Source organism: Stegastes partitus, unplaced genomic scaffold (assembly GCF_000690725.1).
Source record: "Stegastes partitus isolate 25-593 unplaced genomic scaffold, Stegastes_partitus-1.0.2 Scaffold371, whole genome shotgun sequence".
Taxonomy (NCBI): domain Eukaryota; kingdom Metazoa; phylum Chordata; class Actinopteri; family Pomacentridae; genus Stegastes; species Stegastes partitus.
In genome coordinates, this window is record NW_007578102.1 from 58,738 (window position 1) to 82,664 (window position 23,927).

Below are 23,927 nucleotides of genomic sequence, written 5' to 3' on the forward strand. Positions count from 1 at the left end.
TCAATCTGCAGCACCATTTTTTTGTCAATAAATTCTCTTAATATTCCCAATTACAGACTGTGTGCGTGTCATGGGATGTGTGGGTACTCTGCATGCATGTGTATAATGATAGCAGGCAAGACTGCGTGCACATTACCGCGTGTGCTCAGGAGAATCCATTAAGCCTCGGCTGCCTCCAGCTCTGGCACACCGAGACACTCGCACATACTTGCACATCCTCAACAGATCGCCGAGCAGGCTCTAAACAAACTTACTGAGTTTGGTTGCAACTTCAGAACGTGCCTCCGACAGCGTTGGAAAGCAGCCGAGTACATTTACTGTAATTTAGGCACATTTGTACTTCTTTTTGTTGCATGCCAGCGTACATGTCTACCTCAAGACAGAAATATTGGACCTTTCACTAAAGCACCTTCACGACATCTTTACCTTTTTACTTCTGTCACTTTGCAAATGAAAACCACGGACACTTACTAGAAGGCCACGAGACACCAGAGGAGAACCCAGACACAGAATCTGACAGGATTTGAGTGAATGCATTTGATAAAACTAAGTGCTGCAGTTTAATTTGAGCTGCTAAGTTACATTTAATATGTTTTTAAAAAAATTAAAAACACCAATTAAAATAAGATTTGCCATCAAACCTGTGGGGCCAATAAGGTCAGCAGTTTTCTACTCAGTTATTTATCTACTTTCCAGCTCTATAGAACAATAATTCCTACGTATATAAACCAGGTAAGTTGATTAAAGTGATGTTTTTGCTTAAATTTCAGCTCAGCTATTTGGATTAAAGATGTGAGATGTGATAGAAAACCTGGAAAAAAAAAAACTAGTAAGTTGACTCAAGACAAATATTATTTAAGATCAGAAATGAACCTTTATGCTCGAGCACATTAAGCTAAAATGGTCAAATGACAGCTTACTAGTGCATATTAATGCATTTGTAAAAATATTACCTTACAGGACTGGGTGACACAAAGCCCCCCCTCAATCCTCCAAATCCTCACATTCAATGTTTATGATCTCTTGGTTATTTGAATAATTAAAATTTTCATCAGGATCCTACACTACTATCATGGCACAACGATCCCCATCCTCCAAGACACACAAGGAGGAGCATAGTCAGGACAAACAGGATCACCGAGGACCATCACAACCACCGCCACCATCAATGGCCGCCGCCTGCACGACATCAAGGTGAGCAAAACAGGAAGAGCTTCACAGGACCGTGGACTTCAGGTCTAAATCCAAAATCACAGCACCTCATCCATGAGCTACAGCTCAGCCGATCAATGTGAACAAGTATATAACTGGGGATGGACGATATATCGGCCGATATTAGTGTTTTTTTCTCATGCATCGGTATCGGTCCGATGAACAAATTTAAGCGATGATTGTCTAACATCAGCGCCTTCGTCTCTACGTTTGATATCGCTGCTATTTCACAGATGTTTTTACTTAAATGGTCCTTTGACGTTAAATATGTTAAAATATGCTTTACATTTGTTACATAATAAATAAGACTATGTGGTCTGATTTGGGCTTCTTTTGATTAGTTTTCTCACAGTGCTCATTTATACTCATTTTTCAGTGTGAACAAAAATTGAATATCGACATCGGTAATATCAGTTATCGGCGATATCATAAATCTTAATATCGGACATCGGTATCGACCGATATTAGTGTTTTCTTCTCATGTATCGGTATCGATCTGATGAACAAATTTAGCCTATGATTGTCTAACATCAGCACCTTCGTCTCTACGTTTGATATCGCTGCTGTTTCACAGATGTTTTTACTTAAATGGTCCTTTAACGTTAAATATGTTTAAATATGTTAGAATATGTTTAACATTTGTGACGTAATACAGAAGACTATGTGGTCTAATCTGGGCTTCTTTTAAATAGTTTTCTCACAGTGCTCACTTATACTCATTTTTCGATGTGAACAAAAATTGAATATCGACATCGGTGATATTGGTTATCGGCGATATCTGAAATCTTAATATCGGTATCGGCCAGAAATGTTAATATCGTGCACTATATATAACACATAGTACACATGACTGCAGCTGTGCATTATATAGGACTATTTCTGCGCTTATTTTTAAGGATTTTACAAAAAGAAATCATATCTTTGCATTTCACTGTATGAGAAAATAAAAACTGTTGAATGTAATTTACAGCATTTCAAGACCTTCTCAGATTAATTACTTTGGTTTAATTTCGGAAAACAAATGTTTCCTCAAATTACTGTAATCTAATTGACACAAACCCAGAAATATAACTATACTGCCTTTGGCCGCCAATACTTTCAGGTAAAAGACAACACCTGCACTTCCCGGCCTTCCACCTCGCATACAAGGCCGAAGACTGTGAGACGCAGCTGAAAGCTCAGGAAAAGGCCGCCTTGAGTTGCAGTGCTCCTCGGCTGTTTGTAAGTGAGTTTCACGCCTTACCTGAGAGAAAACACCCGGTAAATGTGGAGCTGAGCGCAGACGTGACGGGCATAGCGCAGCTCGGGCCGGCCGCGGGTTTGAGTTGGAGCTCCTCTGTTGAATCTCGCGGTATTTGACAGCTTCCCTCCACTGTTTGACACTCGCCCCTCCCCTGCGCTCCGGGAATGCTGGGTTGTTTACATTACTGGCACACGGGTCAGCGGTGTGGTGCTGAGGGGGGCCTAGCGGCGCAGAGGCTGTCTGAAAACACGTACACATCCCGACTGGCTCCACGGCACAGGCGCTCTCAGCGTGAAAACTTTGTAGCGCTCCGGCAAAGTGCCACGCAACAAGAGAGGCCCGCCGAGTCGACTTCTCTTTTCTTTTTTTTTTCTTTCTTTTTTTTTGTGTGTGCAGCGACCTTGGAAAGAAAGGGAAAGTCAAAACAAAGACAACCGCCATAACCAGCAGGAGAAACTCTCAACGTGAAGAAGGAATAGCTTAGCAACAGAGTCCCACTTCCTGGTAAGAACTGAGGCTAGCTGACAATGAACTTATGAAACTGAGCCACAGCTAATAAACCTCCCGTGAAGCGTTTCCCTCACTACTTGTTGACTTGTTTTGGGTGCTGACACTCGTATAAAGCTCACGGCGGCCACTTGTTGCTGTTAAAACACGAGTTTGACACTCAGCTGAAAAGTTTCTGCGAAGTTCGCTAGCTAGCTTAGCCTGTTAGCCTGCTAGCATGCCGCCGTGCTAACTTTAACTGGCTGTAAATTACACAGTCGACGCTGTCAGTGAACGGCAATAATGGCTCTTTAGCGGAATGATTACAGAGTGCTAAAGGACGACTTTGTCCTCACTTGGCTTTTTGTGCGTCGTAACAAAGCAGCCATGCAGTTAAAGCTCTGGTGGAAACATGACAACACAGTTTTCATGCCATGCTACTGCGTTACAATCGTATTACAGCAACTTAACACGTACCGAAAGAGGACTTCCACCACAAAAAACAAAAGTCAAAAGTTGATAAAGCTGCTCCTAAATACGAGACGACTTGTGTGATGCTGAGTAGCTGTCTGTCTTTGCTCTTGTTTTTCTGACGCTTGTTGTGGTTTATGTTTGTTTTTGATGTGGAGGCATGCTCGTCTGTGTGGGTCGTAATTCTCATGTTAAGAAGTAGTAAAACCTGTCAGAAGTGATATACCCTGAACAGCAAACATTAGTTCAGCCCAGCACATGTGTGATCTACATGGCATACTGGATTGTCACTGTCAATAGGAGCATTCTTAGAGAAAGCCCATCCAGCGTTAAGGAGAATCACATGCTGCCATGCAGATGAATACAAAGTCAATGAACTTATTAACTGGATGCCTCTTATAATATGTCTTCCTTGTATATCTCATCATTTCATCTGCATTTTACAAACTTAAACACAGTGAAGTATTCAGCTTGTTTCTGCCTGGGTCTGGCCCTGTTTGTTTGTGAAGGCTAAAAACAAACACAAACAGCTTGTGGATGCAAAATGTGGGTATTAAATGGGTTCTTCAGCTTTAACTTATAAAATCCAGTTGTAGAAATAATTTAAGCGTTTGAACAGTTGGTTTGACAACAAGCTATTTAATGACATTTGCTTGCACTTAAAGGAATTATTACAGCTTTTGTTTCTATTTTCTGACATTTTGAGCTTTAGATAATTGCTAATGAACATGAATGTTAGTTGTAGTTTAAAAAAAAAATCCAATCACATTTTAAAAAGCACAAATTTAAGATGAACACATTTAGGCTTTAACCTTTCATTTCTACACATATGTCAACATATACTAGTAGAACACAACCAGATGTAGTTGTGTAAAAATTCATGGCCACCTCTGCATTTCTTTTCAAACCTTTGACAGTGTGCACAAGTTTTACAGCAAACAAACGTTTCGTAGCCTTTGAGTCGTTTTGGAAAAGACTTGACCCGAGTGCTGCTTCCAGCTGTCTACTTCACGCTGTTTAACACAGCAAGAGTTATACCCATGAAAGCAGAGTTTATTTAAAAGAGAACTGCTTGTGGTTATAAAGAGATAAATCAAGAAGTCAAGGTTTTCTCAGTGTGGCTCGCTTTTTTTTTTTTTTATGTGAGTCACAATGGTTATTGCAAAACCGTTACAAACCGATTACATCCACAGGTTTTATTTGAACCTGAGGAGACATTTTGGAATTTTTTGTCTTTAATGCTAAATTATTATTATTATTTTTTATTATTGATAATAAAAATAAAGGTCCAAAACCAAGAGAAACAGAACAAAGAGTCAGTACAACTCAAAGGCACAACAAACAAGAAGACAAAACTCCATTTAGACTTGTAGGCTGTCTCATCTCTACTGAGCCTAACCGTTTTAGAGGCACCTACACGAAGGTTGAAAGCGTTATCCCGTGCCATTCTGCTGTCACTGTCGATCGCAGCCAAATATTTCAGGCGTCATACCATCACATTTGGCTACGCTGCAGAGAGATGATTCAAACAGGAGTTAGTGGGAGCTGACATACCTTGTTGACCCAATTATTACTCACTTCTGTGTTGCCACATTCGATCATCGTCAGAGACAACAGGCTTGAGTCTGCCAGCGTCATCAGGTGATTGAGATGAACACTGGCTGGCTCTGTGAAGTTGACTATCAAGGAATGTGTCATGAACCGGATGATCAGAAAATGGCTGCCAAATGTTTGCATCAGTCTCTGCGGTGAGGGATCTCTGCCAGTATATCCCACTTTGAATTTCAGCTGATGAGAGGTGGATCACTTTTGACAGGCTTTGGCAAAACTCAGTGGTTTGGCCTCGTTCTATTGTTGGGATTTAATAAGGACAGCCAGGCTAGTGGCTGTCAGCTTAGTCTGATTGAATGACAACTCCTGAGCATAGAAGTTGAAAATTATTAAATGAGGCACTGATAATTCCTTCACTTGATGAAATAAAACTGGCCCTTTAGAAGCACACATACATACATGTGTCAGGCTTAGACGGAGCCTGGGGTCAGATGGCCGTATATATATCTCCTGTGTCAGTGCAGTTTTAATAGCAGTGAGACTTCCCATTGCTGAGACGTTCAGAGTGAGAGCTAAAATGCCATTCATTGGTGTGGAGAAATCTGCTGCACTCACAGCAATGATTTAGCGCAGTGGAATTTACCAAATCGCTCAATCCTGTGAGAGTTTCCTGTTTTAGCCCTGAAGCTGGCCCCTCTGCTGGATTAAAGATCAGATGAGACATTTGTCATCTGACCACTTTAACAGTCATCTTGCCGTTGGGTTTTCACAAAGAACAAAAAAAAAAAAATATTGGCTCTTTTTTTTTTTTTTTCTTTCATAAGGCATATTTGAGAGAAGATGCTTCCTGAGGCCATTTTGAGCTACATTAAACACTGTCTTGTGCATGATGTCAAAGACCTTGGCCAAGCATTGTACAGAAACAACGCTGGCAAAGGTAGTAGATCATGATATGGGCTACTTTGGTGTTCCGGTTTTGGGATTATTTGCTCCATTATGAGATGATAAAAAGCAAGAAAATATAAACGAAAGAAAATACAAGTTTACACCTTCCCTAGGAAAAAAAAAAGAACTAGGAGTGAGTTTTCCCCTACCAGGCTCGGTTTGGTTAGAGTTTAGCGTAAGGTCTTTGGCAATGAGAGTGGGCTGTCTAAGCGGCTCCTTAGAACAGCCAGCCTGTCAATATTTTTCATATCCATCTCCCCTCTATCTTATGAAGGGTCACTGATGTTTCAAGCATTCAGATATCCTTGGAGGATGCCTCGCAGCTCCTTGTGTCACGTGAAAGTTCTCAATTTCATTGTGGCATTGATGCTTTTTCTCATTGGGCTCTATAGTGCTCAGGGGGAAACAGACTACAAAGACATGTAAACACAAAAATTACTGACCTAAGACCTCGCTTAAAGTTTATGAAATGCTTTCAGTGCCCCAGGGTCATCTTATGCCATGACCACACAGTATTGGTGGTTTATTTCACAGCAGAGGGTGTTGGGAAATAACGGGTTTATTCATGCCTTTTTTTATTTATTTTTTTTTCTTTTCACAACCTTGATCTTATCTCTGCCTCTGAAATCCTGCTCTATACGAAACTCTATTTATATGTAATGGAGCTACGGACCAATTAAAGTAATAGAGTAATTAAAGCAATAACATAAAAGGCACATTTTTAGAGCCTTTAAGCAGGAAAAAAAAAAAAAAGATTAAGTAAAGATGAAGAAGTAAACAGCTTCATTACGAACGCCTTTTCCTCGTACACACTGGGAAGGTTAAAACGAACGAGGCCTGCTTAGAAATGACATTGTTAATCTGCGCAGAAAGCGGGTAGACTTTTTTAATACAGACGATGATAAATACAGAATAATTTGTTGGTACAGTGCGGTTAGCAGTTTGCAATGATTTGGAAATATAGCTGTTGCAAGAGATAGCTGTTGCTTATTTGTTTCTGAACCAGTGTTTTATTCTTTTACATGAGCAGTCGGTTGCATAAAAGCGCTTCACGTGGTCTGTGTATGTGGTTGTGAGTGCACGAGCATCATACTGCAGGTGTCTAATACCTGTAGTTGTCTGTAGGTGACTACTTGTTGAGGAATAAGATGGATGATTGCCGTCTAAACACAGCTACCAAAGTCATGTCGCCATATTGTGAACTGTGCCGGAAAAGATGGCTCTCAAGCAGATCCTTCCTTTTTTTTCTAATCGCCGATCACTCTCCAGTCGTCCCCTCTCCCTCTCTATCTCTTTTGATTATCCACGCGCAAAAATACGAATCCCCCAGGATATAAATTCGCTTTCACAGAATAATTACAAGATGCTGTATGCCACTGTAAACACCACATCAGTGACAGTGACAGTATGCATTTGTCATGAGATGAGACAAAAGCAGAATGAATTCGCACTCATGAACAGAAACAGAGATTTTTTTTTTTTGTTTTGTTTTGCTTGCTGACTGTGCTATGGGCATTTGTTCCAGCCTCACCACAAATAAGCCTTAATGTTTCACACGGGATTTGCTGCCGAAGAGAGCAAATTTGTACGAGAGCATCTTGTTTTGACAGATTGTCTGTTTTACCCTCCCCCCTTTCAGTGTGAAAAGCTAGGGACATTTCACTGTCTCTGTTGCAGTCTTTTTTTGTTGTTGTTTTTTTTTTTCCGATTGCATTCTGTTTCTTTTTCTTCCCCATTTCTAGTGACGTCACAAGTAGTAAAATCAGTGCCAATTTAGGCCTTTTTAAAATGTGTATTCTGTGTTGCTGTAACCCATCGCTCTGTTAAAATGCCTCCGTGTGTTCTGTTATAGCATCAGAAGGAGTTTCTAATGTACAGTATTTTAACGAGTGATAAATTTGAAGCAAGTAAAGGTTTTACAACATGCTGTGTATATACTGAGATTTTAAAAAATCATTAGAAGCTGTTTATGTGGATGATTCTTAAACCTTTCTTTCCCATTTTCATGCTGACTGACTCTTTTGGATATTATGCAAATGTGCAGCTCTTTATGTATAAAATATAAATACCAGATTGGTCTTTAAATATCTCTGAAATCAGTCGGATCACAGGCAGAAAAAAAAAAACCCAACTTGATTGCAAAAGCTGTATACTTTCGTTTTCCTTGTCTTTGTTTCGTGCTGCCTCATCTGGTTGTGGGAGACATCTTTCCCCTGCACCTCGCTCTCCCCTCCCTCTGTATTTGTACCCTGACTCACAGCAGTCTCCCATAGTCTCCCTGGTCTCTCGGTTTGGCCAGGGGCTTTGAGGTTGTGGTCAAGGCCTGGGGGCATGAGGAAGGAAGAGGAGTCATAATGAGAGGCTCCCCTCAACTCCCGCTGCCCGACCTGCCCTCCAGCCCCTTTGTCTCGCTCTCGTTTCCACCTCCATGCCACCCATTTTTTCTCCATTTCCCCTATTACTGCTTTTCATCCTCGACATCTTGTTGCTCACCAGCCCCCATTTTCCATATGCAGATTCTTCACTTCTCCACTCTTTATTCCCTGAGCCTCTGTTACCTCTAGTCTGTCCCCCCGTTCCTGCTTCTGCTCTCCTGGGGGTCCTCTCTACCTGGGGCCTCCCCTTAGCCTCCTCCTTCCTGCCCAGCCTGGCCCACTGTCAGGGAGGCAGGCAGCCCGACTCCCTCGGAGCAGCAGGAAGCTGCAGCAGCAGGGGTTAGGCCTGTATGGCGCTGCCGGCTGGCTCTGTCAGAAGTCCTGCCAAGCCAAGGATGAGAGACCTTTGCCAGTGCGGTATTGGGGCACCAAATAAAAATATTTTACAGATGTCTGATGGCAGGCACCAGGAGTCAGCAGAGGCTTACTCAGACCTAGATTAGAGGTGTCTTTTAAGTACAAACAATGTGTGCGTTAATGTATTTTTGTGTAGTATTTATGATAAAGAAAATGCGGTTTAACTGTGACTTAACGAAAGGCCTTAGTAAAGTTGTCCTTGTAGTCTGGGCTGTGAGGAAGTGGGCTTGGCGCAGGAGGAGGGAAGTGGGCTGGTCTGGTTCTGGATTGGCTGCGACAACAGTGATTGATTTCGTCGGGCTGCATTTGAAGAAGGGGGGAATCCGATGCTACTGTACTGTGAATGCCTGGCTGGGTTCCCAACCAGTCCTGGCTTGACAGTTTAACAGTGAATATTTAACATTGCGCCACACTGCGAGGCTTGGCTGTAAACAGCAGTCAGCAAGCAGCATAGCAGCAAACGCTCGCATGATGCTGGGCCTCGGTTGTGAAGCCCACCTAAAAACAACACACAAGCAGGAAGCACATCTTGAAGTTCTGATTTTAGAAGAAGGCAGATGGCATGGGCTGGTGGTGTCACACTGTAAAAAAAAGAAGGAGGAAAAAAACAGAAAAACACCAGGATCCCCTGATGAAAGCAGCTCCCGCTTGCTTTGAACAGCGAGTCTGTCATGGTTGGTGTCTGCTGTGTGGCTCCAGGTCAAACTGTGATACGCAACTCCTGGAATTTGCGCTTTTTAAGTTTTTCATGTTCAAATCGTCTGAGGGAAAAAAACAGAGGGGGGGGGAGAGAAACAGGAAGTCTCATTAATATTAATATTCTAATGTGTGAAAGAGGCAGGGAAGACCTCTCTGGTTTAGCTGCTTTCAACCCCTGTTGGGGAGCTTTTCTCTCGTTCTGTCTCTGTTGCTCTCTTTTCTTGCGAATGTCTTTCTCTGCTGGTTCGCTAACTGACGTTTTCATTTTCTGAATACTGTCTCCTCTGGTATAAATTCTGATATAAATTAAGCTGCACATAAATTCCTATACGGTGCTTTGGTGTAAAATATCTAATAAATAACATGTGAGATTGTGTCGTAGACTTTGATGATGAATTTGTAGTTTGAAGATGAATTTTGATGGCAAAAAAAAAAACATTTAATGTGTTTACAGCAGGGATGTTAGCAATGTTGTCTGCAGTCATTTGTAAATTGGGGTAACTGATTCCTACAGTACCTGCTGTCCACAGCGAGAAAGTAGATCTGTACAGGCGCAGCAGGGCGGACGTGTTGGTAAATCTTTTATTTTGGAAGTCCCACACCGAGGTGCAGTAACATTATATGATTATTGTTTATGAGGCAGATGTCAGATTACAGCAGCTTATCAAATGTGTGTATAAGTGCCTCCGTTCTGACTTTCTTCTTTTCACAACTGTCCTTTCATTTATTATTCTTTAACTGTATTAGGATGCTCCTACATGATTGACTTCCTTTAATTTCACATCTTGCTCTGGATACAGATGAGAGGTGTGTTGCGGTTGTGCCAATCTGTTAGTATAATATTTTGCAAAAACCGTCTTTAAATTCTTGTCATTCATCATCACTGTGATCGATTCAGCTGTTTCAGAGCAGTTAGATTTGTGATGTGACAGACTCGTAGTGAAATTGTCGAACCCCACGTCCACCTAAGCTCACACTTTGACTTGTCACACTACTTCACCAAAATAGCCGATGCACTCGGAGAAGCCAATAGCGACCTACCGCCTTGTGATTGTTGTGCCAATAAAATAGGCCCCTTCATGTCTCTTAATTAATATTACATCCAGCTGATGTTAAATCCCTACTGGGGCAACTAGGTTCGTGCTTTTGTTCATTATCTGAAGACGAGTCGAGGACATTTGATTCAGCTGTCACCCTGTTAAGCCCTTCACGGCCCTGATATCCAGAAATGAGGCTGATTTGTGGAGTTTTACAGATGTTAGTGGAATATAGGGCAGAGTCCAGCCTGTGTGTGAGGGATGGTGGAACAGGTCTGACATCTCTCCTGAACTGAAAAGGGAAATCCCTGCAGGCACAGAGAGGAGAGGAGGCATAAGGGAGGAGGGAGGCAGTGGAGAGAGGTGCGACCCCTTAGGGGTAACGTTATTCTCTGATCGTCAGCTCCTTACACACACACTCGCACACATACTGGGATGCTCCGTCGGTGTGCCGGGTAATGCACTCATGCAAAGAAGGATGAGTGCCTGAGGAATAAAAATAAACACTGAACTTTTTGTGTGTGCGTTTGTGTGTCTGGCTGTGCGTGTGCTGCGCTCGCATGCATGTTAGTTTACGCTTCTATATTAGTCTGTGTGCAGATGTACATGTTTGGAGGTTTTTGGCTGAACTCTCGGCCATTTCGCAGCAGTTTTAAGTGAGAAAAATGACAGAATAAGGATAATTTTTCACTTCATTGTTGTTCGTGGAAAATAGAGGAAACAAATATTGCTTTCTGTAGAATAGAGGGGTGAGCTATAGCCAGCAGATTTTTATTGTCAGGTATCCTTTCCAAAAATATTGACTGGCTTTTATATAGTTGGATTATTCCTGATTTATTTTCAGTACCACTTTTTTTCCTCAAAGACGCACTGACTCTTCAAGACAGAGACATACGTGAACGATGCAGCTCTGCCTGCAACGTTGCCGTTAATTATCAGTTTCCAAATTCAAAACCTTGGAAATTAAAAAATGAAACAACTTCCTGTGAGCTGTTAATTTGACTTCGCTTTGTAGATTTACATATGTGGTCAAGCAGAATCATTTCTATCTGATGTGATGCTACGCCAAGATAAACTGGGCTACTGGAAGCAACTGAAATAGTCGCGTTATTGTCGGTTCCATAGTACGGAGTCATCCTCCTTGGCAGTTGGACAGCAACATGGGTGGATACACATGCTAGTGTGTAGCAGCGGTACTGTATCTGACCTCTGATTGAGTAGCAGTGCTCTGGATCTGGTTAGACCATTGCGTGTGCGTGTGCGTGCATGTGTATGTGGCGGCCAGCAGGGCCCACCACAGAAGCCACAGCAGGCTGAAACCAAACCAGAGCCAGACCCAACCTTGATTTTTGTGGAGCCACGTTCCCATGGGCCCACTATTAGTATGTGCTCAGTGTAGGCTTCCAGTTTTACATTCATCTCTGTGTGCGTGTGTGTCTGCATTTGTTTGCATGTGAGTTTGTGTATTACATTAACGTGTGGACCACAGCTTGCCTTTTGGTATCTCTTTCTCTCCTCGTTGTGTGCCAGGGTTAAGCAGAGGTTGTTCTGGGTTCAGGGTCTTCGATGTTTCCATGACTAACCGTGGAGATGCTGAAGAGTTGTGATCGGCTTCCCCATCCCTCACAGAGCATATAAGAAGGATTGGGCCCAGAAAAGCCCCAACACAAGCCCTTAGCCCTCACGTTAGCAGTCAACTATGTAACGAGACATGCCTGGGAACTGCTCCTCTCACATTACTAATGATTTGGACATCTTGTGCTTGTCATTTCCTCTTAGACAAACTTCTTTGCTAACGCAGGGTAACTGCTTCAAACTCTCCAAGTAGAAGGGGGAAAAGCTGCTTTAAGGGAGTATGAGAGACTGCTGGTTTTGTGTGACGGGAAAGTACACTCTTCACCAGATGTTTTTTAATGGTTGTTTCATAGATAAGCCTCGTCATATCTAGACAACACAGAGACGGGTCAGCAATTACTGCTTTGTAATTGCTGTCCTAGAACCCAGAACTGCATGCAAAGTAGAAAGCATCAACTCTGACATAGACTCAGAATGAATTAAAAGTTCATCTGATGTTGTAGCTCTGCACATTGGTTGCTCAAGTAACCAGCAAATGTCGCTTAACGTCTGCTTCGTAACCATCTTCAGTCAGTTCCTGTTATTGCTCTTTTGCTTTTCCGTTTAAATGAGCAGTGTCATGCTGCCTCCTTCTTGCGGCTTCGTCTCCACCTTTACAGATACTACTCGCTGGCAAGGAGCAGTGATGTAATTTAGTTATTTGGCCACTGTCTGGAAGATGATGCTCTCGTCTATGGACTCCTGTTAGCTTGATTATGAGATTAGGTTTCAGAAAACACAGCTGTACTGATGAAGACCAGGCTCTGCCAAACACTTCTGTATTTTACAATGCAGCAAAAAACTGAGCACAGCATTCCCTTATTTTATTTTTGTGTGTGAAAGTCCCTCATTTTTGCCTTTTTTTTTTTTTTTTTTAAATATAAGCCCTGTAGCCTTGCAGACAAACAGAGCCACAGCCCTGTGGTACAGAATGTCACATCCAATATCCTGATGCCAGAGGTGATGAAGCTAATTTGGTGGTCAGTCAGTGACATGGCTAACAAAGAAAGCCCTTGTTGGTCCTGGAGGGCTGGAAGCTTTGCTCTACTGTGCAATGCTCTGTTCTGCATTGTGAAAGATCATGAGTTGGTGCCACAGGGCACTAATGCAGTCTAAAGCCTTGGGATCTTCATCATACTGTGCTGTGCAACTCTGGGTGTGGGTATTTGGTTCAAATGTACAAATGAACTGAGGACTGTGCTCCAAAAAATACCCCAAGTATCTCATTTAAAAATCAAACGATCAGCTGAACATATGTTTGGGCTTTTTTTCCTTTGTTCTACCTGTTTTTCTGTTATCTGCTGGTTCAGAGTGGGAGAACATGCAAACTCCACACAGAAAGATCCCGGGTGTCCTCACCGGGACGTGAACCGGCGACCTTCTGGCTGTGAGGCAACAGTGCTAACCACCGCTCCACCTTGCAGCCCTGTAGAACCATTAAGTTTAAATAGTGCAATATCAATACAAACTCAAAACATTCAGACCAGAGAGCTTTAACACCAAGTCAAATACTTTATTAGATCATTGAGTAGAACATTTTCAAAGAATGAATCTGCTGTATTCACCACACAGTTCGCTTTATTTACTGTCTGACATTTTATTTGAGTGTCTGAACTCAGCGTGTGTGCGATCTGCCATAAAATAAAAAAGTAAGGATGATATTCAGTACAGGCGTTGTCAGAGGTGAAGAGGATGAAAACGGAGGAAACTGAGAAGATAAAATAAGCTTCCAACCAAGAGACTTGACAAGGGATAATCCTGGACTGGCTTTCTGAAGTTAACGCCAGGAAGACAGGTGCCAAGGGGGCCTTCTTGCTTTTGGACTCGCTCGTGATGTTTGCTGATTTTGTTATTTCATTTGCTCAGTGTTTGATTGTCACCAGAGTTGTGCACAGTAAATTTGGCAGGTTGTAAACAGGTGATGATTTTGTGTTTTTCGCAGTAGCAGTTGATTAGCTTGTGAACTTTAAACCCAGCAACACTGAATCCTGTAATTACCACCTGTGGCCACAGAGGCTGCTGTTGCCGCCGCTCAGCAGAAGTTGCGAATTGCGGCTTTAACTGCGGTGTGCTGGTGATGTGGCGTTTTGAAGGGCTGTGAATGTAGAGAGGGTGTGCAAGCACAGCCCAAACCCCCAGGGTCCCCTCTGCTGAACGCCTGGGGGGTTCTCTCCTTTACACAGCCTGCTCCTTGACACACTAAACTGGTTTCTGAGGGATCACACAGCTGTCTTAAATGCAGCTCTGTTTTTGCATACTTTGCCCACACGATTTTGTCTTTCCTTACACAGTCAGCAATTTGTCATTTACCTTGTTTATTCGTAGTGATTGACAGTATGAATTGGTTTCACCTAGGAATAGGGGGGTGGTAAGGAAAAAAGACATAGGGGTAGTGTGGCTGCCGGTCTTTTTTCAACTGGTACCATGGCTGTCTGTCACTCTTCTTTTATCATTGAAATTGGAGTTTATCTTTTACAAGCTTGAGTGGAATGTTTTTGTTTTTCAAGTGATTATTAGCATCCTCCTTGGCTGCCGTCTCTGGCTGATGAAATGAGCACATCAAACGGTGCTCTGCACTAACGAAGCCGTGCAGCCTGGCTGGCTGGCTGGCTCCTGCCTTTTACTGTAAGGCACCTGCTGAAGTGACAGACTGGCAACAAAAGGCCCCTCACCACAAGAGAGTTGTCAGTGCCGCTGTAGTGTGGGTAGGACAATAGAGTGGAGAGGTGGCCCGGGCTTTTAGCCACGTGCCAGCTCGTGTCGAAAACACAGAGGAGCAACAGAGCTCGAAGGGGAGGCGGTGGGGAGGACAAGAGCAAGGGAGATATAGAAAGAGGAGGAGAGTGGCTGACACCTGCTTGTGCTTGAGCTCTTTTCTCAATGGTGGACATGTTCGCTATACACGGCAGCGGAGGATGTAAAATACAAACCGAGATACGAGCGGATACAAATGTGCAGGTGTGCACGCAGAGGCAGAGGAAGACAGAAGAGACTCCTGTGTTGTTAATGGGATTACTGGGTCATGGAAGGTCGGGTGATAGTGCACGTGTGCTTAATTGAGGCTGCAGCGGGTGAAACGTATACACACAAAAGCAGAGCGCTGTGCTACTTTATTTGGATTGTGGGGGAATAAATCAGCTTAGGCCTCACATGAAGCCCGGGCTATTTGTGCTGTGCTATTTACTTCTGCAGTGAAATAATCATGAGCCTATAAAAATGTGAAAGTGAAAAATGTAAAGGATGGCTATAAATAGTTAGCAAACAGCATTATGGATCACTAGCCTTGTAGGGTCCCAGTGGACCGTTGTGGATTTCTTTGTCTTAATTTCCTTTTTTATCATTTTGTTGCGCTCGCTCCACTGGGGAGAGGGTGAAGGTCGGAAACAGTATCACACACACACACACACACACACACACACACACACACACGTACATTTATACATATACAGAGCTGGAACATCAAGGTCATTCTCGCGGTTTGTTTTTAACAACAGCTCGTAAACTCTTCATTGAAAACTTGACTTGGAAACGCACGCACACAGATTTAGAAGCGCCTGAGAAGCCCGACACTGAGTTTGATCAGGTAAATTAGATTTGTACCTTCCACCTTCAGCGCACACAGACAGACGTGCACGCAATTTGTAGGATCTGAAAAAGACCTCGCTAATAATCCAGCAATGTTCTGCCTGTTCTTGAATCGCGTTTGATGTCGCTGCTGTCATTGTTTAGGTCTTTTGTCTGACCGTTAGAAATTCTGTAATATTTTCATGCTGAGCTGGTCCCTGATTAACTTTATGCTTTTGTAGCCAGATTTGAGGAAATGGAAAAGTCTGAAATAGTTGGACTACTGTATGTAGTGTTTGGCTGGCTTTGCAAAGCTCATTTCAAAGGTTCTGCTTTATCGCTGTGTTGTGTTTTTATTTCTTTTAGATTGAGAGACAATAAAATGTGCTCTCTTCATTTTTTATTCTGTCAAGTCTTGGACCATCTTACTCAAAGAGCTCAAAGACTGGCTCACATGCTGAGGTGTAATTGGTCTGCTACCCCTCTCTGTCTCTCTCTCAGCTCATGGTCCAATGAACACGAGTGCTTGCACATTTGGGCTAATGATTTTGAATAGTGATTAAAATGAATTGGAGAGTGTGCTGCTTCTGTAGTATCCGGACCCCTCCATCATTAGTGGCTCTCTTCCTCTCTCTTCCTCTTCTTCTCCTTCTGTATCATCAGTGTTAGTCGAGCAGGGGTTTGAGAAGAGGCCTGGGGTGGGCTTTCATGAGCACAGACTCAAAGGTTTCTCCATTTCTTGTAATCATGGACACCACTCTTCTAGCACTTTCACTGTCGTCTTCTGGCTCCTCAAAGGTGCCTTTGATTCTCTCACATCGTACACCCAGGCCGGATAGTGTCACATTATATTTTTCCTCTCCCCTCTTCACCCCCTCTCTTGCCATTCTCTTTTTACACTCCTTAAACCCAAGCTCATCAGTCTGCGTTCGTACTTATTGTCCTCGGACTGAGAGCTGATTTAGCACTCTTCTCTTTGGGACCGCTTAACTCCAGGACCCTTCCCCTTCATTTCTTCATTCATCCCCCCTGTTCCTCAGGTTGCCTTGATCCACCTTTTTATAATCATCTCTCACTCTTTGTTTTTTCTGCTCTCCTGTTTTAAATGAATTATGCAGAAGAGAGGAAACGGGGATTAAAGGGGAGCTAAAGCCAGTGCCAACTTCTGTGCTACACAGTTCCACACCGTCTCTCTCAGGACCGTGAACACATCAGGGCTAACAAGCTCCTCTTTTCTCTCTGCTGGCATTTTTCTCAGTTCTGCATCTGTCCCACTCTGTCCTGCACCATCCCTGCTGTGCCCGACTCATTTTTCCTGCTCTGACTCAGTTTTGCCTCAACTAAATTAAGATGTGCTCTTTTATATCAAGGTAGGACAGTTTGTTGTTCACCATGTTGCAAAAGCCAACTTGTCTTTGTCTTAAAGAAAAATTAAACAAGTTTTCAGTAAATGAGTGAACAGTCGTGACTCGATAATCTGACCCTTAACAATCCTACACCTTGCTATCCGACAGGTTTTAAGGAAAAACGAACAGAGCCCATAAAAAACAGCCTTAACATACTGACAGCCTTGGATTCAGACTCCGACATGATGTTTTATGTCACAAATCAAGATGACGGCGTATTATCTGACTGAACAATCCCACAGATTGGCTACGTTCACACTGCAGGACTTAATGCTCAATGAGGATTTCTTTGTGACTTCCTTCACGTTTCCAGTTCAATGCGACTTGTATGTGATCTGCTGTGTGAACTTCATACGACCCAAAAGTGTCCCGCATGCGCAGAAGAGGACACGACGACGTCACACGCAGCGAGCGTGCTCAGTGTTTACGGAAGTAAACGTGGATGGTGGCGGCGGCATCAGCAGCCAAGTACTGCCCGTGCGTTCCAGACTGCACCGAATGTTCGGATATTCATCATTAATTCAGCCCAGAAAGTGCTGTTCAGACCAGCCCTACTAGTTATTATAACAACTATGAACAATAATTAACAACAAATGAGCCTTCCAGCATCAAGCCCTCCTCGTATCTCGACCTCCGTCTTGACAATCCGACAGCCTTGCTATCCGACATAGAAGAAGGTTTTACATTTAGTGTCGGATTATCGAGTCACGACTGTATTCACAATGCTAGGGGTGATACAGGCTCTGTAAAGATTGGTATTAAGAAAATATTCTAACTTTAAATGTAATTTCCAGATGTTCATTTGCAACAAGCAGGTTGGCCCACATCTTTGGTCGTTATCCGCCTGCAGGAACCACCCCTGCATGACCTGTTTCAGGGCTGCATTTGGGTAGAAAAAAAGTACCTACTCTGGTGTAGGTACTTCTGAACAGCATTGAAAAATTGCTAGGTGAGAACTGATGTGAAACGGCTTTTAACATCATCATCAGCGACCAGTTCCCTCCATTGTTGTTTGGCTCAGTTAAAATTAGCGTCATAATCGACACCTGATGAGTGCGGCTGATGTGGAATGGAAACAGAAAGGCTAAAAAGGACAATTAGGGGTCAGTTCCTTTTAATGTTTCCGCCACATATCGCCTGCCCTGAGTTCCTGCAGTGAACAGGTACCTCACCACTCCCCGCACGGAGACATCGTGGAGTGCCGAGTAAATATCATCCATCCTTCAGTCAGAGCCTGCAGGTGGATGTTGGGGTGGAAGTGGGACTCGGTGATCAGGCGTGCAGTACTGTGGTGGTGCAGAGCAGCAGCACGGCAGCGTAAATAGACCGCCAAAACTGGAAAGATGAGCTCGTTAGAGGATGTGCCTTACCTGAATCAGCTCACAGGCTTGGCTCCGTTTATTTCCCTCCTCACATTGTTCCATTTGTAAGATCAGTAATATCAGTTATCACATTAGTTTTGGCTGCAGCAAACAGATCAGTTTAAGTTATTGTTTTCGACCCTGGAATCTCAACTCGATGCATCTCTAAATATATTTTCAGTCCAGGTTGCACAGGAGGTTTTTTCTTTTTGAATGTTTAATGCAAACTTACAAATGTTAAGTTTTGGTGCATAACTGCTTTGGAAGTTGGATCTGCTGCTGAGAGGCAACACAGAGTGTATTTGTAGGATTTATCAGCAACGTGGGCAGTGGGGAAAGTACAACAGTAGACTGTTGAGGGGGGAGAGCCCATATTTTTTGTCCATGTGCACACCTGCGCACACTGAAACAACAGTAAAGAAGCACGGCTATCTGTCAGCTTCTGAGAGGTGCAAAAACCGGCCAATGCAGACCTCCCTCATCATACTGTCCAAACATAGCGTGCCACCTTCCCCAAAGGCTTAAGCCTGCTCTTCTGCACCAGGGGATGCATAGTGCTCAAATGTCTCAGTAGATGGATTGTTTATCAAATGACATCCACAATGCATTTCCTCATGGGCACGGACATTATCTTGATCAGCAAAACAAAATAATTGTATCAGTGTTATTCTCACTTATAATGAAAGTGGTCTCTTGTTAAAAGAGAAGGCCAGATGTTGTGACCAGTGGTTTGCACAGAAATGGTCTGTGAAGCAATAGTGATGACATCAGATGTTGCAAAAATCCAAAAACAGATTTGAGGTGAGTATGATAAGAAGTAAGTCTCCATGTTCTCCCCGTGCAGCGTGGGTTCTCTCCGGGTTCTCCGGCTTCCTCCCACAGTCCAGAAACATGTTGAGGTTAATTGGTGATTCTAAATTGTCCGTCGGTGTGAATGTGAGTGTGCTTGGTTGTCTGTCTCTAAGTGTAGCCCTGTGATAGACTGGTTACCTGTCCAGGTGAACCTGCCTTCACCCTGAGTCAGCTGGGATAGACTCCAGCCCCCCACCACCCTAATGAGGATTAAGCGGTGTGCAGATAATTGATAGATGGATGATAAGAAGTAGGTGAAGCATAAGGAAATATGTCTCAGGTGTGGTGGAAGAGTGAGAACAAAGACTATTCCCCACAAACTGCTGAATACTACGGATGAACAAGTTGGGTAAAATGGGTAATTGCAGTTTTTTTCTAACAGATTTTGCAATTTGATTTGTGATCTATTATTTTTTTTTTAAGCCAAGCTTTAGTTGAATCTTCAGTGTGTAATAATATCCAGCATGGAATGAGGCATTAACACACGAGGCACCTTCTAAAGTGTGACTGTCGCACAAGAAGGAAAGAGGGCTTGAATTTGTACAAACCATTGACATAACAGTTTAAACCCTGGATCAGACGTGATGCAGAATGTACAGGGTGTGGCTTTTAAGTAATGAGGCTTGCGTATCAACCATGTGGTCATTGCTTAAATGAAATAAAATAGGATTACAGAAGTGGTCTTATTATTCAACAGCCACACCTAAATTGCAGCATTGAACAGTTTCTATTTACATTTGATTTTAAATTGATTAATTGTTCAGCCGTACTCAATAGCCTCGTTAATCTCCTTTTCTTCCTCGCTCTGTTTCGCCGTTCCTTACGCTAGCATATAATTGCCTATGTGTGATTGGGCCTGCTGTGAGGAAGTCGGGCTGGAGTCTCACATTAGACGGAGCGCAGTCAGGAAACAGTGTTTGTTTACATTGAGTGGTTGGTGGTCTGGACGGGAATGATTTTTTCATTTTCCTCGGTAGAAACACACCATCAGTTTGTCAGAGAGAAAAACAGGCTAACTTCCCAATGTACCGTAGGTCTCCCGTATTTCTTATCTGACAAGAAATGATGTATTCATATCCGACAGCCTGACTCTAATGAACGGTGAGAGCGCTTGTAGATAATTTGCAGATTTTCTTTTTGGTAACGTTTTCAGCTATCATCATAGAATTGCGAGACAGTCGGCATGGTTGTCATTTTAAAGCTCCAAAGGAACAAACACATGAGTGTAAACCTGGGAAAACAAGTGACAAACTCAGTAAAAATAAAATAAATCTTAAAGGCACAAATTGTTTCATAATGTGTGTCCTTGTATTTGGCATAAATCGATTCTCTGCTGCAGACTAAGTCGTGGTTTGTCCTGCTATATATTTGCAGCTGTCTCACACCAAAGGTCCAAACTAGGCTCTGACATGCATCTATGAATAGTTAGAGGATTTATCTTTTAGCTGTTGCCAGCCAGCGAACCACCATTTCTCACACACATGGCAGAAATGCAGGCAGACCGGTACATTGAATTTCCACTGCTGTTTGTGTCCATCGTTTGTGTTGGAAGTTAAAATTTCCTTTCTGCGGTAAGCACAATCTTTTGGGGAACAGAGATAAGAGGAACAATGGAAACAGTGAAGTGAGAATCTTGAAAAAAAAGAGTAAAGGGCTTTAGCAGATTTACGGTTAACGTGATGAAAGTTTATATGAGCTTGAGTGTTTTTGTCCACCAGTACAAGGTTTTACGTTCTTTTTGTTGAGCTGTGTGTGAATAGGAGGCGTGAGAGTGTGACCATACCTTGTTTACTCCTCTTGATTGAGTTAGCGTTGTTAATTGTGTTGTTTCCTGGTGTGTGTTAATCTAACATGGCAGTCTTAATTGATCTCGTTAACGTGGGATGTAGGAGGCGAAAGAACATCAGGGAGCTCAGACGCCCCCTGGTTATTTTGACACTTAGACAGTCAGAAACACAAGAGGGTTAGGGAGAGGAGTAAGGGTGCCAGCCTCAATCTAGCAAAACACAAGGCTCAAGTGCAAAGAATGATGACAAGAGACACGAAGGCCGACTGGGTGGATGACTTGTGTGACACTGAAATCCAGACGCCATGACACACAGCTCTACACCCTGTGTTTTAAAATCTACGCGTGTATTCAGGGTGTTTACAGATTCTGTTATTTTGACCGGATGAAAAATTAAAACTAAATTACATAAATAAACAACTGAAGAAATGCTTATTTCTGGGAACACTGTTCTGTTTTTACAGATTAAGCTACACCTTGCACTGGTGCCGACTGTAGGAAAAATCAATTTTTTTTACTTGTCACCATGGTTCACAGTAAAAAGGTCCAGATATTATTAGCTTCTGGTTCTGTATGATTGTAGTAGTGACTTGAGTCTGATGCCAGTGGTGTGTTTAGGCAGCGTGACTAGAATTAAGACTTTACAAGCACTACGGTGACAATTGGCTTTGAAAAAATTATTTTTCTTTAAAATGCTTACTCGGTCAAAAATAAGAAGCGAATGAGTCCAGCTCAGACATTTAACGATGTTTCTCTAATATACCTTTTTTGCCTCCAGCAGTGGGTGCTTTTAAATCTTTATTATTTGTAAACCTTATTATTGTTATTATATATTTTTTATATATATCTGAATTGATTTTAGACTTGTTTGAAACAAGCATTTAATGTAAATTTCAGTAAATATTATTCCTAATATAGTCAATGCAATCCCAAGAGACATGGTGTGCAAACACTCGCACCATCTTCAAAGCTTACACGAAAACCAATGAACCCCGAGAAAGAAAAGCTGGAGTACTCTAAAATAATTAAAAACCGTATTGGTAAGATATGTATCTGCTCACATGCTCACACAGACACGCTGTCTTACATCACAAACATATTAAACACACAAAAGCATGCGTCCGTTCTGTCAATCGATAGACTGATAACACGTATGTAGCCGTATCATATATACACGTTAACCTTTAGCACAGAGACTACTCTTCAGTGCCGTCTTCATCTCCATCAAACCAGGGGATTTTTAATTGGCCCGGCGAGGTTTTCAACAACAGAGACGAGAGACAGTTACTAATACGCAAATGACAGGCTGACAGATCTGCAGACAGACTGCTTTCACTCCAGTGGAAAAACATGCAAATGTCCCGCTGTGGAGTGTGTTTTGTCTTCTTCCCTTTGTGTACAACTTTTCAATGTGCATGTCCATTTGTGCTTGCAATGTGTGTAAATGCAACACTACAATAAGAAAGCAGTCCAAATGCTAGAATCTAGATAAGTTTACTGAGTATATTCTAGTAGTGGCCTTTTTTTTTTTCTTTCTTTTTTACTGACTGCTGAATAACCAGAGTTTGAACTTTTCTTATATTGGCCTCTGTTTTTAGAATCTTCTTGTAAATACTTTCCAGCATTTGCTATTTCCATTTTGTCCACAGGTACCCAGTGTGCCTGCACACACACACACTCGAGCAACACAGCAAATGTGCACACATATTTCCAAGACTTAATTTTGTGCGTTGAATATATGCAAACATCTCACTTCATATAGGTGTTGTACTTGTGGATGTGACATGTTTTCAGCGATGCATGCTTTGCGTCCTGTGTAAACGATGAGTAAACCAGTGTTAATTCTTAGACTATGTGTTATGTGTTATATAGTGCGCACTGGAAATGATCCTGGCACATCTGTCAAACTCCTTTCTCCACCGTCTTTCCCACGTACATAAGTTGAGTGTAGACTGGAATCATAGGCTAATTGCATGTGTAAATACGATTTTTGCATCATTCTTTTTTTTTTATTCAAAGTTTTAAATAATTCATTCAGGTAGCATTTCATATTATGGCACTGTCTGTTTTAAATGCGGTGAGAAGCCAAGCAACTAGTGGCAGTGTTTCTTATGCAATTTGCTTCCATCTAGGGTACATGCCAGAACATGTAATTAAACAGCAACCTGGCATACACCCACAGGCAAATCGTTCACCTATGTGTGACCTATATTTTCTCAGAAAATAAAGTGGAATTGCCCGAACGAGTACAACCAGTAATTTCCGAGAAGGTTTTCCTCCGAAGAATGCCACAGAAATGAGTCGCATTATCTCTGTATTGTTCAGGTTCGTATTTCTGTCTGCTGTAGCTCTGTCAAAGCTGCAACTTGAGAGGAACCCAGACAAAGAGTGTCAAGTCCACAGGCATGACGTAGGTTCCAGTTCTGCTGAAACTGGACACCGTGGCAGCAACCATCACTTATTAGTTTGGTACTGAACAACAGAGGACATGATTGTGTTGCCTTTCGGGATATTTCTGAAGGAACTGATAGCTGAGGGTTTTGTTTCATAGTCGACGTTGAAGCTCGTAACCAGAAGTTCTGTTTTGTGTGTTTGGTTTCCAGAGGTGTACAGGATCGAGCTCCTAACACCATGGATATGGACACGCAGCCGCAAGGACAGCAAGCAGCCGTGCCAGTGTTTCAACCCCAGGTAACCCCACACACAGGCTAACACGCTAACACAAGGCCAGCTGCTGACTCGGGTTGTCAAGTCGGATGACATTAAAAGTAAAATGATGAAAACTGTGAGGTGCCAGATATAGACGGGTGAAAAATTAAAGGAAAAAGCAACACAGTGTCTTAGTGAGGTGTTGGGCTGTGAGAACAGCTTCAGTGTGGCTTGGCATTGTTTCTGTGAGTCTCTGAAC

The 23,927-nt window shown here is 42.6% G+C and overlaps 1 protein-coding gene across 1 annotated transcript in view; it reads left to right on the forward strand.

The window, feature by feature from the left end:
* The first annotated feature begins 2,626 nt into the window (after window positions 1-2,626).
* Window positions 2,627-23,927, forward strand: part of nek7 (NIMA-related kinase 7) — a 66,829-nt gene continuing 45,528 nt past the window's right edge. Inside the window, exons 1-2 of the mRNA XM_008284756.1 lie at window positions 2,627-2,959; window positions 23,623-23,710. Of these exons, the coding sequence (XP_008282978.1) occupies window positions 23,651-23,710 (60 nt within the window). The 5' untranslated portion in view covers window positions 2,627-2,959; window positions 23,623-23,650. The remainder of the gene's footprint in view (window positions 2,960-23,622; window positions 23,711-23,927) is intronic.